We start from the raw sequence: 18,569 nt of genomic DNA on the forward strand, positions 1-18,569 counted from the left end.
GGCTAATGCTGCTATCTGTCAAATTACTCCCTAGCCCAGTATCTGGTCCCTCAGAAGGTGTTCAATAAATGAGCTGGCTGTGATTCAGATGAGGAACAGGCAAACTATGACACCAGACAATTAATCTCGATCCTTAAAAAGATCAGCCCTTCCATTTCTAGTTTCCTTTCTTCTCTCCTTCCCTCAAGGCCTCTTTCTTGCTCTCCTGCCCTGTCTTCACCCTGGCATTCATTTCCCAGCAGTAGCCACAGAACTGCTTAGACCAAAACTGAAGTGGTCACTCATTTCTCAGGTTGAATATATCGAAGGAACAAAAATTGTTATAAAAGCTAAATTGAAAACAAATTAAATTAACATGCTGTCACCTGGCTTGAAACATGAGAAAGGAATCCTGAAAATTAACTTCCATCAGAAATAATCTTTTTCCCTTTAAAAATGACATGCACTGTGAGTATGAGATCCAGTGAGAAACTGTGGGTTGCAGCTTTCAAACAGTAACACATTTCATCTGCCTTGGTGCGTGTGGTCACAATGATTGAGCAGAGAACTTCATTATTTATAAACCAACGGTTTGACACAGGAAATTTGAGCTAAAAACTGAGGCAATGGTACAAAAAAAAAAAAATAAGAATCTTACTCTACACAGTAATGCACTGCTTTGGCAAAAAGAATAAGCAGAATTCAAGTGCACCTTCCATGTGGTCCCCAGGAATCAGTTCCAAGTAATGTAGTGAGAGTCTGAAAGAAGGGGGCAATTCAAAGTTTTAGCAAAGTTTTCTTTTTTTTCCTTTAAGATTTTATTTATTTATTTGAGGGAGAGAGAGATCATTGCGGGGGGAAGCACAGGGGGTGGGGGGTTGGGGGGAAGGGGGAAAGGGAGAGGGACAAGTAGACTCTGCACTGAGCGTGGAGCCCCTCGCAGGGCTCAATCTCACAACCTGAGATCAAATCAAGAGTCAGATGCTCAACTAACTGAGCCACCCAGGCACCCCTTTAGCAAAATTTTCTAGACAAGCATCAAATCCACCAATGACAGGTGTTTTGTCAGGTTGTATTTTTGTTTGTTTTTTTAAGAAGTTACCCCCGTCCCCTACCAAAAACAAAACTGGTACAGATTACTTTCAAGCATGCTTTGGGAACGCTGGGGAAAAAGCATGTCCACTTAAAACTTCGGTCTTACTATCTTCATAAAGATCCTTCTACCATTAATTCTTTTGATTTACTTTATTCTTTTAGGAAACTATCTTAAAATTAAACTTGGCAAGTACAAAACGTTATGTAATTGTTAGTAGGAGATGATTTACTTGTCATTCATTTTAAGTGAGAACTTTACGATGGAATGAAGGGCATTATCTTACTCATCTCTTCTACCTGCCGTTTTTGACTCATGGCTTAATATTTATTTAGAATTTTAAAAAAAAAGTACCGAAGTACCTTAGTCATTTAAAATTTTTAACTTGCCTCCTCATAATACATAAAAATTGGGAACTAATAATAAAACATATACAGACCAAAAAGAACCAACACCAGCTTTAATTTATAAATGAGGATAGGGAATACGTATTCAAAGTTAAAGTATCATTTTGAAGTTAGAGAGGCAACCCAGATTCTGTTTTTTGTCCAGGAAATAGATAATTTTTAAATGTGTAGTTTTCTCTTAATTTTTACTTCTTACTAAACACAATTTCAAACACATGCAGAAATAGAAGAGTATAATAAACCCACATGTAACCAACATCCAGCTTCATCAATCAATTCATGGTTAATCTGATTTTATCTGTACCCTCTTCCCTCCTCCCCTCTCTTGATTGTTCTAAAGTAAATCTCAACCATCAAATAATTTCACCAGTAAACATTTCAAGTATCTCTAACAGATGCCCTTTTTGTTTTAAACAACTACGATATCATAATCATACCTAAATAACATTATAACATTAATAATTAATATCATCATGTGTCCAGTCACTGTGCCTATTTCCTCGGTTGTCTCCTGAGAGTTGTTTTACAATTCGTGTTGGAATTGGAATAAAACGTGGTCCATATACTGAAACTGGTTAAGAGGTCTCTCTTTTGTTATTTTGATTTTCTCTCCCTCTCTTTTCTTTCTTCTAATTTTTTGTTGAAAAAAACCAAGTCTCTCCCACAATGTCATTTTGTTTGTTTGTTTTTAAAGAGGGAGAGAGAAATGGCAGGGGGAGAAATGGCAGGGGGAGGGGCAGAGGGAGAGAAAGAATCTTAAGTAGGCTCCACCCTGGGTCTCATGACCCTGAGATCATGACCTGAGCTGAAATCAAGAGTGGGACGCTCAACCGAATGACCACCTAAGCACCTCTCCCATGGTGTCATTTAAAATGTTCCCCTGTGCCCAGTATTTCCTCTAACCTCATGGTTAGATCTGGAAGCCTGACCAGATTCAGGCTCTATTTTTTAAGCAACGCTACCTCACGGATGGTGTGGCATGCTTCCAATAGGAGGCACAAAATGTATGCTTTTCTTTCTGGGGACCCACCATTGAAGTTTGAGGCACCCTAAGTCCAGGCAACTTTACTTCTGCAAACTCAATCTTAAAATCTGACACTGTATTTCTTAACAGCATGACAATGCAGCAACATCTTTTTTGATTTGTTCTCACATGAGATATCACTACTTTAACTTAATTTCTTTCTGTTACTTCTCTTCCAAGTGGAGCAGTTACCAATTCATGTTCATGTATTTTCATTAGTTTCCTTTATTTCATTATTATTATTATTAGTAGTAGTATTTTGGCTACTCCACTCTTCCAGGTAAAAACTAGTCCAATATAGTGACAATCAAACACGGCCAGATCCTGCCATTCTGTCAGCATCTAGTGGCTGCATTAAAATCTATGGCTATTTTGTCACCATAATAAATTTCAGCTTGATTAGGTAGCAGATCTAGTTGTTAGCTCCAGAAAGGCTTAGCCAGAACGAAATAAAGGATGACAGGAGGCAGCTTTTTCAAGATAACAAATCACTTCATCTGTGTCTACTTCAGCAGCAGTGCTTAGGGGAATTCTGCATCTGATCAAGAGTAACAACGCCTTTCTTAAGATGAACGGTGGTGATGGGTTTCTGATCTAGCTGATAATGTTATGCCTTCGGCTCGGAGACAGACATCTACTAAGAGTTTTTCTTGTTCCATCTTAATTCAGGGAAGAAAGCCCTCATGGCAGGTTTTTGAGCAGATTCTTCTGTTCTTCTTACCCAGCATTAAGAATAAACCTGAACCCAGCACATTGTACCAAACTTCGAAGCTACTGCAGTTAACGCTAATTCAAACATTATTTTTCAAAGCCTTTTATGTTCTGTTCTTTATGCAAATTTCATTATCAAATATTTTGATGCCAATTTGAAAGACATTATTATACCATCCGGTGAAACAGTCTCTGGCATACAGTAAGCACTCAAACATTACTGAGTAATGAATATATAAACAAAACGGGTGCTCATTAAGTAAACCTTCAACATAGCTTGAGTGAGTTCGACGGATTATAATCTGTGAGCCAGAGTCCTTATGTGCTGTGTTCCACAGAGTTCTGCTGTTGTTCAACCTTGATTTGGGGCTTTCAATCTTCTCACTGGGCCCCTTTATCCATGGATCTATCTCTCACTGACACCTTGAGTTACACCTTGGGACCAGATCTCTTGCCTGACTTCAGACTCTTATTCCCAGTTCCTCCTAGACATCTCCACTTAGGTTTCCTACAAGCATTTCAAACTCCACCTATTCAAAGCTGAATTCATCCCCTTCCATCTCTATATTTCCACCCTGGTGAATGACTCCACAACATCATCTGAGACTCATCCTTATTCATCCCTAACATCCAGTGAGTTGCCAACTCCTGTTGGTTATGCTTCGTATACGTGTCTTAGAACTGTCTCTCTCTTTCTATCCATCCCCATGGATTACAACTGAACCCAGGCTCTACTAATCTCTCTCTTAGATAACTTTAACAGTCTCTTAATAGCTTTCCACACCCTTGTCTCCTCTATGTTCAAACACCCCCTTGCCCCTAGCCCCTTGAACCCACTGCCACCAAATCAGATCTTATTTCTCTCTGCTTAGAACCCTTCATTGGCAACCCCATCCTCTCCTAACCTAGAAGTAATGTGGCCGTGTCATTTATCTAACCCAGGACCCTTTCAGAGTAAAAGGTGGCACTGTTCACAGTTACACTGGTACATCAGTCAAAACTGAGACTGTTCCAGACAAACCTTCACAGAAGACCCTCCCACAGCGCTGGCACATCTCCCCCATGCTCCCCAACCTCCAAAACCAACCCACTACTTTCAGTTTCTGGAGCCTGCTGCTGCTGTCTCACCTCTGTGCCACTGTACAAACTGTCTTCCCTCCCTAAAATATCCTCCCCTCCTGGCGCATTTCCATTTATCATTTAAACTTGCTTTAAACATCATCTCCCCTGAGACGCTTTCTCTAAAAACCTTCCGGCTCATCTGATTACATACTCCCTCGTGCTGACATTGTGCCTTGGACTTGTTCCCGTGGTAGGACCTGGGCCCCTGCCGTGCACATATGGGGTGCATCTGCCCCCCCCCCGTCCTGGGAGCTCCCTCGGGAGAGTATCTAAGTCTTGTCCATCGTTATCTCCCCAGCATCTCTGGCAAATCACAGGTCTGTACCCGGTAGGTATGCCCCATGTCGTTTCTTAGCCATGTCTTACATTTAATAAAAACTGTTTGGGTGCCTGGGTGGCTCAGTTGGTTAAGCGACTGCCTTCAGCTCAGATCATGATCCTGGAGTCCCGGGATCGAGTCCCGCATGGGGCTCCCTGCTCGGTGGAGAGCCTGCTTCTCCCTCTCCCTCTGCCTGCCTCTCTGCCTACTTGTGCTCTCTCTCTCTATCTCTGTCAAATAAATAAATAAAATCTTTAAAAAGTAATAATAAAAACTGTTTGCCTTAGCAGGTATTTCAGCATAACTAATGGAAGATTAGAAAATGAGAGAGGAAGAAACGAGAAGTAGTCAGTAGCTTCTAACACCAGCCCTGTATATCACAGATCATTGCCACATTTAAGCATTTCCTTTTTTAAGGACAGCTTTGGAATTATAGAATCTCAGCTAGTGGCAGAATTCCTACAGGAGGCCATGAAAGGAAAAAAGGCATGGAGATAAGCCAGCAGCATATCCGTCATTGTTCACTAAATTCTTGAAGCTTCTAATATAAAATACATCCAATCTCAAAATAAAACAAATTTGCTGAGTATACATGGGGTCCCAGGCAGGGGTGGGGAGAATGAGAGGAATCCTGCTACCATAACAACAGGAACATGGAGATGGGATGTGGGCTAGCATACTTTCATACAGCACCCTACAGTTGGCAAAGCACTACACATTTTAACATCTGACCTTCAAAAACCACAGCCTTTGATGCACCCTGAGGCCCAACCGACATTTCTCGAGCTTTGGCCATCCCTCTGGGATCCCAGGCCAATGCTCCTTTCACAGTCCGAGAACACTGGGCAAGCCTGACTTCAGAGTGCTTCCTTAAGTAAAGCCCTTCAGCATCCAAGATAAGAACTAAAGCTCCAAATGTTCTATCAGCCAATATGTCATTTTATGGCTGGGCATAATCTAGAGTGGCTGCCAGGAGGGAAGCCAAGCTAGGGACATTCTCACAATGCCAGGACCCGGCTGCGGCCACAGCTGTAGCAGGTGCATGGTGGGGCTCCATTCCCTCATGTAACACACACACACACACACACACACACACACACACACACACACACACACACACACACACAGGCAGCTATCATGGCCTCTGCGTTTGACAAGGGAGCTGGGCTCTAAAGCAGAAGCAATGTGCAAGCTCAAGCTGAACCCCAGCCTCTGAGCCACACTGACAAGACAATGCTCCCATAGAGAGAGAATAGATCTGAGGTTCTAAAATATATCTCACACATAGATGCCACAGCTCCTGAAATGTCAACATTAAAAATCTACTTCTCATGGATAAAATAACAGTTTTAGCAGCTTTTAAAATATGCAGACACACCTCAGAGGGGTAGAGCACTAAGATATTGATCACTATCACTCCAGTGTGAATTAGTACACGAGTTCACTATCTTTCTTATTGGCAACTGTTCCTAGAGAGAGGAAATCACTGGGTATCTTACTGGAGTAAGAGACAGTTAAAGACAGACAGCAAGAAGGACTAATTTAAAGGGGCGGTGGGATTGCCAAAGAGGAACTCGGCCAGCCTCACAATTTTACCCAGGGTCCCCTCTAAAAGGAATGCCATTGCAATGACCTGGTAAGAACTCACCGCCAGTGATATTTTGCATTCCTTTCTCATCACTAATAAATTAATATAACAAGAACATCCGCAAGGATTCCAGTCCCAGTGTTCTAGTGTTACAATTAAAGAAGACAGAACCTTGATACAATTTAGTCTTTGAAAAGTGGTATAACTCTTAAAAAAAGGAAGTCACATAATGACACCTGGTCTACTGTGCACAGCCACACTCCATCGGTCTCATGTAACCTAGTGCCGAAAGGTAGTTCAACACATTGAGAATCTCACCCACTCCTCGCTCTGCCTCTTCTCTCATGGCTGGGTTTGTCTCTACCATGGTTTTGCCCATGTTTCATGTGCTATAGAATGTTCTAGCAACAGTGTTCCGTAATACCACATTATATTTTATTTGAGCTATCAACAGACTCCTTTTTCTCACAAATCCTCTACATACAAGATACCAAGCAAAACAAAAAGGTCTTTGAGCTGACCAAACCGTAATCTGGAGAGCTTTTTCATGTCCAAGTATCCCACATATCTGCTAATTTCAATATTGGAGCAAAAAGATACGATGCAACAATTGAGACAACAGATGGAAAAATTAAACATTAACATTAAAACAACTCTCCCACATGAATAACGGTCAGCGGAGAGGAGAGAAAACCAATTTTCAAAGGTGTCACCAATTTGCAAAATGCCAACACCAAAAGGACAAACCATTAAGCCACATGTTTAAAAGTCTTCACAGGATTTTAGTAATGGTAGAGTGGCTTTTAATAGACTAACCCTCCCACCACAAACAATTAAAACCTCTAGAAATACATATATATATATATTTTTAAAAGATTTTATTCATTTATTTGACAGAGACAGACACAGCAAGAGAGGGAACACAAGCAGGGGGAGTGGGAGAGGGAGAAGCAGACTTCCCGCTGAGCAGGGAGCCCAATGTGGGGCTCGATCCCAGGACCCCGGGATCATGACCTGAGCCGAAGGCAGACGCTTAACGACTGAGCCACCCAGGCGCCCCTAGAAATATATTTTAAAACAATTAGTTGAAAACACTGGAGAGCACCCCAAATAGGACAGAAATTGGAGGGAATCTGACACTTGAAAGAAAGGAATTGTGCTGGTCAAGTTCCATATTTATAGGCCATCTCCAAAGGTTATATTCCCCAGGCTGCACAGGGTTGAGTGAAAAGAATTCAAGCAGAAAACTACGGTTTTACTGGCTTGAAGAGTGAAATGACAAGATTCAGGACTAACAGATGACTGGAAATTGAGCAGAGAAATCCTGGAAAAGATATGGCCACAGAGAGAAGAATCCCCAAATCTATAAACTCCTCCAATCTGTGCATACACAAGAGAGACTCAGAGAAGTCCACCAAAAGCAGTAACGAGAAGGCTGAGAGAAAGGAGTTGAGATGTCTGCTGTTTCCCACTGTAGGAGAGAGTTTGAAGGCCAAGTCCCACAATTTTAAGAGGACTTCAAACACCTTAGGCTTTCCACTGAAGCCCCAACTTGGTTATGTCTTACGAACGAACACGATGTCTCGGGACTATGGAATCTGTCCAAGAACTAAGGGGAAAAAGTAAAAAACAAAACAAAACAAAAAAAGCCCACTCTCAAAAGCCTTCACAATTTTAAGGTGATAGCCAGTAATTTAGCTGCCTGCTAGGGAAAAAAAAAGGAACAAAGGAGAAAAACCATATGCTCATGTCCATGATAAAGAAAAAGCCCTTGCCAAAATTTAACAGTCACTCTTGATTAAAAAGAAAGAAAGGAAGAAAAGAAAAACCAAACCTATGAGAAAACTAGGACTTAGAATTTCCTTGTGATGAAAAGTATATACAAAGTGCCCACAGCTAACATCACACTTACTAGGGAAAGACTAAATTCTTTCCTCCTAAAACTAGTTATGAGACAAGGAGGTCTGTCCTCAAGGCCTCCGGGCACAATAAGACATGAAAAGGAAATAAAAGCCATAAATATTAGAAAAGAAAAAGAAAACTGCCTTATTCATAGACAACATAATTATTTACAGAGGAAATCCTAAGATATCTACAAAAAAAAAAGAAAAAGAAAAACCTACTAGAACTAATAAGTGAAATTTTTTAAGGTTCATAGGATGCAAAATCAAGAAAAAATTCACTTCTATATACTGTTACCAATTTCCAAAATAAAAATTTTAAAATGCCATTTATAACAGCAACAAGAGTTTAAAATACTTAGGAATACATTTTTTAAAATATGTGCAAGATCTCTATATTGAAAATTATATAGAATTGCTAGTATTGATATGGATGAAAGCCATTAGAGATCATCTGTAAATGGAGAAATATACCAAGTTTATGGATCTGAAGATGTTCACGATTGTTAAGATGTCAGCTCTCCTCAAATTGATGGATAGATTCAATACAACTTCAATTCAAAATTTAGGTTTTTGTGTGGAAATTGATAAGCTGACTCTAAAATAGACATCAAAATTTAAAATACGGAGAATAGTCAAACAAATAAAAAGAATGCATTTGGAGAACTCTCACTATTTAGCCTTAAGACTTATTACAAAGCAACAGCAATGAAGATGGCGTGGTATTGGCATAAAGATAAACAAATGGATCAACAGAAAATAGACAGTTCATAAATAGATCCACAGTAGGGTCAAGTGATCAGTGACAAAGGTTCCAAGAAAAAAGAAAGTCTTCAAGAAATGGTAGGGAGTAGAACAACTGGATTATAGTATAGGGAAAAGAAATCTCAACCCCTCCACACACAAATATTAATTTAAGAAGGAACACAGACCTAAATATAACATAACACGGACCTAAACATAAAAGCCTGTAATCTTCTAAAAGAAAATAGGACAATATTACTGTGACCCTATGACAGATTTCTTATAGAAGATACAAAATGTATAAACTATGAAAGAAGAGATTGATAAACTGGACTTCAGAGATATTTAAAACTTCTGCTCAAAGACACCATTAAGAAAGTGAAAAGGCAAGACACGCACTGGGAGAATGTATTCACAATACAAATGTCTCACAAAGGATGCTTATCTAGAAAACATAACTATAAATCAGTAATAAAAAGACAAACCAAATTTCAGAAAACAAAAAGACCTGAACTGGCACTTGGGAAGAAAATGACCAATAAGCACATGAAAAAGTATTCAACACCAGGGAAATGCAAATTAAAACCACAAGATATCACTTTATACCCATTAGACTGTCTAAAATTAAAGAGAAAGACCATACCAAGTGTTGGGGAGGATATGGAATAATCGGAACGCTCATACATGGCTGGTGGGAGTATAAAAATACAACCACTTTAGAAAAACATTTGAGAGTATCTTATAAAGTTGAACATATATTTCCTCTATTACCCAACAACTCCAGGACTACAAATCCACCCAAGAGAAAGGAAAGTGCACATCGACAAAAATGTATGTATGAGCATGTGTATAGCAGCATTATTCATAATGACTCCAAATGTCCATCAAGAAGAGAATGGGTATGCAATGGAATAGGATGCCGATGCACACAATGACAGGAGTGGATCTCACCAAAATTATGCTGTGTGCAAGAAATCAGACACGAGAGAACATACCACATGGTTCCATTTATATGAGCTTCCAGGATAGACAAAACTAATCTATGGTGAAAAAAAGAAAACAAAACATCCCATTCATTGCCTCTGGCAGCAGGAGGCTGACTGGGAAAGGACACAAGGGAACTTTCGGAGTGGTGGAAATGTTCTTTGCCTTGGATCAGGGTGCTGGTGACGTGGTTGCATGCATTTGCCAAAACTCAAATTCCTCACTTCTGATCTGGTCGTTTCACTGTATATACGTTTTACCTCTAATTTTTTTTTTAAACATTAGGGAGTGGGAGGTGCGGGTGGCACCAGGGGATGAGGAATAGAAGCCCTTAAAGAGCAGGATGAGATAAAGATTATAAGGAAGAGAACATGATCCTTAAATTTTTTAACACATTCAGGACAAACTGAAAAGTTGGCCCCAAAACCAAAAATCTATAATACAATTTGACAGACATGAACAAAAAGAGGCAAGAACCAATTCAGCTACAATGATGATGAAGAAAATAAAACTCAGTATGTCAAACAAATCATGAGATTGCCAGATTTAGCAAATATATTTAATCTGGCGATCCAAACCAATAGATCATTAGAAACTAAATACCAACCAACACAATGTAAAACAATTTTTAAAGCATCTTTTACAAAATGCTCTTTTTATAATTTCCATGTTAGAAATTCCTACTGAGTAGGAACTAAAACTATACTTACACCAGAAACCACCCAAAACTCATCCTTACCTTCAGTGAAGCTCCCTGTTAGGGTTATTACCACAAATACCTTCCCTTCTGGCTCCAGATCCACCTAGAAAGAGAAAAGAATTATGGGTTATATTACAATTTTAAAGTACTTTTGTGTACTTAAAGCAAATAATGCTTTACAAAGAGGCCTAGCTGTGCAAACCACAGCCATCAATCAGACCTAAGTCTTCCCTTCAACAGCAGAGGGGCAAGAAACAAGTGAAAACACAAGAAACTGTAAAGGTGGAAAAGCAAGTGTAAGGAAAACAGTTCTTTCAATGTTTCCCCTTGTTGTGAATTTTATTCTCTTCCATTTTGGCTCTTTGTGATATTATTGAGAAGCACCTGTAAACTTGGTCATTGTTCCTGAGATATCCCTATCCTACGTCAGAGCAACATTTTATTAAACCACATGGTAGGGAAGGGCTCCTGGGTGGCTCAGCTGGTTAAGCATCCAACTCTTGATTTAGGCTCAGGTCATGATCTCAGGGTCGAGGAATTCAGCCCCTTGGGCCCCTTCCATGCTCAGCAGGAAGTCTACTTGAGATTCTCTCTCTCTCTCTCTCTCTCTCTCCCTTTCCCTCTGCCTCTCTCCCCTTTCTTTCTCTCTCTCTCTCTCTCTCTCTCAAATAAGTAAATCTTAAAAAAAATAACCACATGGCAGGTCTATGAAATAGAGAAACAATGGCAACATACAAGGTAATGAACAAATGTGGCATGGTCAACTGCAACCTTTCCTTTTAGGAAGCAAAAAGTATGAGAAGAATACTGTCTCCATCTCTACCATTTTCACTTGAGTGTAATTCATCTTCAGCAAGCACAGGGAAGGCAATTCAGGAGCTCTGCATTCACGACCCTTGCCTGTTCCCAGAGTATCAACATCCCTTAAAGCTCTTATCTATGCACTGAGCTCCAGAGACACCCAGTCTGCAAACTCAGCAGCTTGCCGTCTCCGGGCTCCGTCCTGTCCTGGTGCAGCACGCCTCTAGATTCAGGAAGCACCCTCTAGATCTGCTCTGATCTCACTAGCCCATGTAGACAGACTCTGCCATCTTCATGTTGGGTGCTAACCTTGAACTATCCAAGAACACCGCTAAGCCTTGGATTGTGAGGTTCTTTTGGACCCCAATACATGAGTTTACAATTGTCAAAATCTTGTCAGATTCAGCCCCTGGCTCCATTTCTGCCTTTGACCTTTCCTCAAAGAGAGAAAGGTCCAGCGAAGCTGGGTACAGATACAGCTGATCATTTTTGGTAAAATATTACAGTTAAAGAAGATGCAAATCACAACCGTGCCCAACTAGACAAGGACATGGTCTCCAGCCTGACTGCCACAGCTGGCTCTAGACTCTGGGCAAGGTCCTTAACCACTCCAAGCTTCACGCTTCTCATCCAAAAGTCTGTGACATTGCCATTCAGCATTTCTGCCATGGCTTCCACCACATGAGCTCAGAGAGCCTTGGCAGTTTACCGTTTTTACTGTACCCATAGGTGACAAAGACTAGGGAAAAAATGCACTGACCTTCCCCTACCTTACCACCACATATTTTTAATGCCACACCCTGATTACATATTTTTCCAAAATAAAAGATGCCAGCTTCATTCTGACTCAGAAAGCTTTACCTACACAACAGCCTATTCTTACAACCCCCCATCCCTCTGCACAAAATCTGCTGTCAAGGTGTTAGCACACTGCAGATCACCCCAGTGTTCAAACCAGCTACTGACATCGCGACAACCGCTAAGTTAACAATATCCCCTAAACTGTCTTAATACCACTTGTGAACCTTTATGGAACAGTTCTGAAAATAGAGCTCTCTGGAGAGATGACTAAACAGGATGTCAGTCTCTAATTGTCTCCACTCTCTGCCTTGACTTGTTTCAAGTCAAAAATATGTTATTTTTAAAAGCCACTCCCTCATCTTCAATATAAAGGCCTGGAGAGAGCACACACAGGCACACACATTCATCCTCACAACATAAGCCGTTGCTGGCCAGCCTCCGGACAGACAGATTACCGGGGCCGCCTCTGAGCTCCTCCAGCACACGCCAGCACGGAACCTCCCTCCAACACTGCCCTGCGGGCCCACAAAGAAGGCCACTCCCCCCCACCCCACGGGCCCGGAGCTGCTCTGGCACCGGCAGAATCCGGAACTCGCACAAGCAGGACAGGTTTGCTTCCTCAGTTTTGACCAGTGCCACCATCACCATGGAAAAGCCAGACAAAAACACCAGCTTCAAGCCTACGCCACCTAACCCCCTGACCTTAGAATAGGGGGTTACAAATGGCAGGTTTGACATTAGTTTGACGTGAAAACAACGGAGTTGGGTTGCGCACAACTGGGATTCTGGAAGAGTAAAGATGCACGTGTCACTTAGTAAGGAAAAGTATTCTGTCATGAAACTTCTGCTTGCGGTTTCATATGCATTTTGAGGGTATACTGGGTTTTAGTGTAAAAATGTATTCCTAACTGTGCTACAGAGAAACAGTTTGGAAAACACCACCTTCCAGATCACCTCCTCCATTTACTCAGCGCTGATGGGCTGTTGGCATCTATTCATAGTGATTACTTGGACCTCCCCCACCCCCCCCGCCCATCCCCATGTCAGCCAACTTGCTACCTCCACAGTTGGTCTCGCTCATTCCTGCACTGCATAGAAAGATCTCTCTCTAAAAGCAGAAGTGTAGCAACCAATAATTTCCATGCACTGATCCTAGTCTTTCCCCTACAGCTCTGATGGCTATTTTCTTTCCAGCTAGAACATCCATTCCAGCCTCCAGGAACTGCACTTCAGCTCTTATTCGAGAACTACCCCTCCCTTGCAGGTAGTCCCCATGATTCAGCTGGGATTCTGTTCCCATCTCCACTGGCCACATGACCCAGGCCTTGCCAATCAGTGCCCTGAACTCCTCCAGCCACGATGACTAGCCAGGAGTGGACACATGTCCTCTATCCGATCATCTGAGTAATCATTATTCCCTTCCCACAGTCACTGGCTCAGGTTTGGGCACAAAACCCAAGTAGGTCCAATTAAGAATCCTGGATCTACAAGAAAGAGACAAGATCTCACTTCTGCTGAACTTTCCAGTACTCTTCCTGCCACCACATTGGGCTGGAGAAGGAAGCCAGATAAGAAGAGAAAGCGGAGAGACAGAAAGAGACCAGATCTTGATACCACTTACACTCTGAGATCAAGCCTTGCTTGATTCTTCTGGACTTTTCAGTTATTTGAGCCTGTAAATTCCTTTTGCTTTGGCCAGTGAGTAGGGTGTCCTATCATCAGCACCTAAAGACTTATCCAACTTGGCAGCCAAAGAGGATAAGTCAAATATTTAAAAACAGTTATCGCCTCCCCCCTATACCTTCTAACATCCATGCTCCCACCTACAGCCTGACCTTCTGCCTCCCTCTGGCATTGAAGCAGCTCCTGCAACCCTTGGCGTGTCCTGCTGTCAAATCCAAAGATATGTCTGTTTTCATCTCCACTGATCTCTGCAGTTCTGATCCTCACAGCTTCCTTCAACATGAATTTCCTTACTTCCAGGACACCCTCTTCCCTGGTCTTCCTCTCACTCTTTTCTTTCTCTCTCAGGCTCCTTTCCAGCATCTCTCTCTCAATCTCTCTCTCTCTCTCTCTCTCTCTCTCTCTCTCCCTCCCTCCCTCCCACAGGTTGCCTTTAAAATCTTGCTAAGTCCTCTTTTTCTTCCATTAAAAGATTCAGCCTTATGATTTCAGCACCAACTTGAGATTCTTTGGGGGCAGGAGTAAGAGAAAGAAACAAACATATCAGAACCTCCAAAAGGGTACAGGCTAAAGACAGGGGGCAGTGTCGTATTCATTTCCTAAGTCTCTAGCACAGACTTACTCCCAAACCTATATATGCACCTTTTCTGAAGTCTCCACCCCCTTGTCCTACTGAGACAAGTTCCTTTAATTCAATACATCAACATGCCCAGAATCCAAATTCTTATCCTATACTCCCTTAATTGACACCCCACAGTCCTGACTCCACCACTCACCCAGCAGCCCAGGCTCCTCACCACATACATATAATTCTACCAGATCCCATCAAACCCACTTTCTGTGCCTCTCCTAAACCTGCCTCTTCTTCCCTACTCCTACCACCATGCCTCACCTGGCCAACTGCATGGCCTTCTAGCTATTTCCTGTCTCCAGACTCACCCTCCCCCAACTGCTGCCAATGACAGTTTTCAAAAATGAATATCTGACCATGTGACTTCCTAATTTAAAATCCTTCCATGTTGGGGCACCTGGGTGGCTCAGTTGGTTAAGCAACTGCCTTCGGCTCAGGTCATGATCTCAGGGTCCTGGGATCGAGCCCCGCATCGGGCTCCCTGCTTGGCAGGAAGCCTGCTTCTCCCTTTCCCACTCCCCCTGCTTGTGTTCCCTCTCTCACTGTCTCTCTCTCTGTCAAATAAATAAATAAAATCTTTAAAATAAATAGATAGATAGATAGATAGATAGATAGATAAATAAATAAAATCCTTCCATGTTTCCCCTCCAAACTCCTTAGCCTGGCACATAGCCCTCCATGCTGTGTCCCCACCATGCCAAACATATATACAACCTGTACCCCCAGCCTCTTCGAATTACTTGTAGACTCCCCTGGGAGGCATGTCTTTTCATTTAATCTGAGAGATCAACAAAACGGATTACAGTCAGACAGCATACTGGGGAATATAGTCAAAACTGTGAAAACTACACATTACCTGTCTGACACTTATTGCCCAGGGCCTGGGGGCATGCAACCTTTCTGCCTGGAAAACCCTTTCCTCTCTTTAATTGTCAAACTCCTATTTGTCAATCAAGACTCAACTCAAGTGATGGCCATTAAGGAGGGCATGTGATGTAATGAGCACTGGGTATTATATAAGACTGATGAATCACTGACCTCTACCTCTGAAACCAATAATACATATGTTAATTAATTGAATTTAAAGTAAAAAAAAAAAAAGACTCAACTCAAAACTCATCTTTACAGGAAGATCTTCCTAGACCTCTTGAAGCAGTTGGGCAACTCCGCACCATTCTAGAGACCATCGCTGGACTCCATATCATGTTGCAATCATTATGCCCTGTCCCTTAGAATCTTACCTTGAACATAAAAGGACTGAAACAATCATGGAACTAATGAGTAAATAAGTTAACAAATATGGATATCCCAAGCTCTTTCATCAGCTTCATATAGGGCATGGTTTTCTCCTTCCAACATTCTGATTAGTTTCCTCAGATGTGCCCTATTTTCTCTCTTTAATCACAGCCTCCTTTAAGGGCACAGGCCCTTAAAGAGAGACCATCAGCCTGCAGGTATAACCCAACCCTCGCAGGGGAGAGCAAGATTATGACCAACCTTGATCTTGACAATGACACTGTCCATTACTGATGCAGCAACCATCTGCATGAGCACTATGAGAAGGCCCAGTGACCCAGGTTGAATTTGCTAGCAACTAAAACCTTTGCATCTCTTCTATGGCCCATAAGGCTCTGCTTCCCACATCCTGCGTAGCGATTAGGCCCCAAATCCTAGGAGCTTCGTGTTTTTTCCCTAGAATTTCAGCTTGTTTTAGGCCCCAAGGTTTGCTGAATCCCAAATCCAGTTGGTTCAAATCACTTTCCTTCTCAACTTTATGGACTCCGGGGCCTACAGTAGCTATGTCATCATCTAAAGCACTGAGAGAATGTCCAACAGAACAGGGCTAAGGCCAGAGTGCTAGGGGGACTTCACATAGAAATGGACACATTGAGCATGCTTTCTGTAACAGACATTCAGGGAGGAATGACTATACTAACCCTTCTCTCCAAAGACCACTTCTGTGGATCAGGAGGGCAACTCCTGGGCCCTGGTCAAAACTCAGTAAGCAATGAACTTTTTAAAAATGACATTCTAAAAGCACAGGTGGATAAGAAAAACTCAGAGTCAACAAATGGTGCTGTAACCCCTGGATGTCCACATGCAAAACAGAGAACTTCAACTCCGACATTGTAACTTACACAAAAATTAACTCAAAATGGATCACAGACCTAAATGCAAAACTTAAAATTTAATACTTCAAGAAAAATACATAAGGGAAAATTGGGGGGACTCTGAGTTAGACAAATTTTTCTAGATACAAAACCAAAAACACAATCCATGAAAGAAAAACGATAAATTGGACTTCATCAAAATTAAAGTTTCTGCTCTTTGAAAGACACAGTCAAGAGTTTGAAAGATGAGTCACAGATTAGGAGAAAATAGTTGTAAATCATATATCTGATAAAATATCTGTATCCAGGATAAAGAACTTGCAAAACTCAGTAATAAGAAAACAAACAATCCAACTTTTCCAAAAACGATTTCATCACTTCACATTACACCAAAGAAGATATACAGATGGCAGATAGATACAAAAACCAAGCTCAACATCATTACTCATTGAAGAAATGCAAATTAGAACCACAATGCAACAACAACATATACCTACTAGGATAGCTAACATTGAGAAGTCTGACTATACTGTTTGTACAAATACAGAACAACTGGAATTCTTACACACTGTTGATGGAACTGTAAAATGGTACCATTACTTTGGAAACAGCTGGAAATTTTCTTAAAAAGTTACATGTATACCTCCCATTTGATCTAGCCATTCCCCTCCCAGTAATTACCCAAGAATAAAGATAGCATATGTCCATGCAAAGATATGTACACAAATGCTCACAGGAGTTTTTAAAAATGTGGTAAAGCCACACACTGGAATAGTATTCAACAATAAAAAGAAGGAACTGTTGATGCCTGCAAACAACATGGAAGAATACTGAATGAAAGAAACCAAACAAAAAAGAGTACCTTCTGCCTAGAAAAGGCAAACTAATCTATACCGATAGAAAACTCATCAGTTGTGAATAGCACAAGTGGGTAGGGAGAGATTACCAAAATGAGAGTACCCAGACAATTAAATGGAGAAAGAATATTCTTTTTAACTAAAGATGCCAGGACAACTGGATATCCACATGCCAAGGAATGAAGGTGACTCAAAGTGGATCACAGACCCAATGCCAAGAGCTAACACTGTAAAAATCTTACAAGAAAGCAAAGAATTAGATTTTCCTGACCTTGGGTTAGGTGATGGTTTCCTAGATATGACATCCAAGTACAAGATATGACATCAAGTACAGGATATATACAAGTCACCAAAAAAAAAGAAATTGATAAATTTCAAAATTAAAAACAAACAAACAAAAAGAGTCTACACCTCACTGCCCCAGATACCCTTTCCAAAGTGCCACTCTCATCAACTTTTCCCAGCAAAGCCTCCTCTGGCTTCCCAGTGCCTTCAGAAGAAAATTCAAGCTGCTCCACCTAGCTGTCTGGGCCACCTGGGTTCTCTTTTCCCTGCCTTTCCACTAATTTATCCAAACCTCTTTTGCAAGCTTCCATTCTTTAAACCTGCTCTTCTGGTCAGTCCTGTCTACTCACCAGGGCATAGCCACACCTTTGCTCATGCTGTTGTCTCTGCTTGGAAAATCTCTCTTCACCTATCCATTCATTCAAACCTTTACTGAATTATTCCTAGGGCTGGGATCATTGCCAGGTGCTCAGGATTTCCCAAAGTAGTTCCCTGGGGCTGCAGGTGGGATGTGTAACCAAGTGCACCTGACGAAAATGACACAGTCACAGGAGCTGAAGGAAGTTTTGCCAGGAAGATCTTGACATGCACATTGATTCCGCCAGTCTCAAAATTCCTATCTTGATTATTATCTTAATACTTACCTATGCCCTTGAACAATTAGATAAATTTCATATACTTATATCCAGTCATTTGCAATAAGTCTGTATGCTCCATTCCAGCAGGATCTGACACTTTTATGTTCCCCAAAGGGCCTAGCAGAGTTCCTCGAACCAAGTAAACACTTCAAATATCTATTGATTTGGTCTAATGAATTGAATTGGAAGT

At 41.4% G+C, this 18,569-nt stretch overlaps 1 protein-coding gene across 3 annotated transcripts in view; it reads right to left on the reverse strand.

Annotated features, from left to right (window-relative positions):
• Positions 1-18,569, reverse strand: part of PRKCH (protein kinase C eta) — a 222,938-nt gene that overhangs the window by 145,158 nt on the left and 59,211 nt on the right. For all 3 annotated transcript variants that reach the window (XM_027570953.2, XM_027570955.2, XM_027570954.2), the window contains one exon: positions 10,612-10,675. In XM_027570953.2, coding sequence (XP_027426754.1) covers positions 10,612-10,675 — 64 coding nt within the window. The remainder of the gene's footprint in view (positions 1-10,611; positions 10,676-18,569) is intronic.

Source organism: Zalophus californianus, chromosome 6, assembly GCF_009762305.2.
Source record: "Zalophus californianus isolate mZalCal1 chromosome 6, mZalCal1.pri.v2, whole genome shotgun sequence".
NCBI lineage: Eukaryota > Metazoa > Chordata > Mammalia > Carnivora > Otariidae > Zalophus > Zalophus californianus.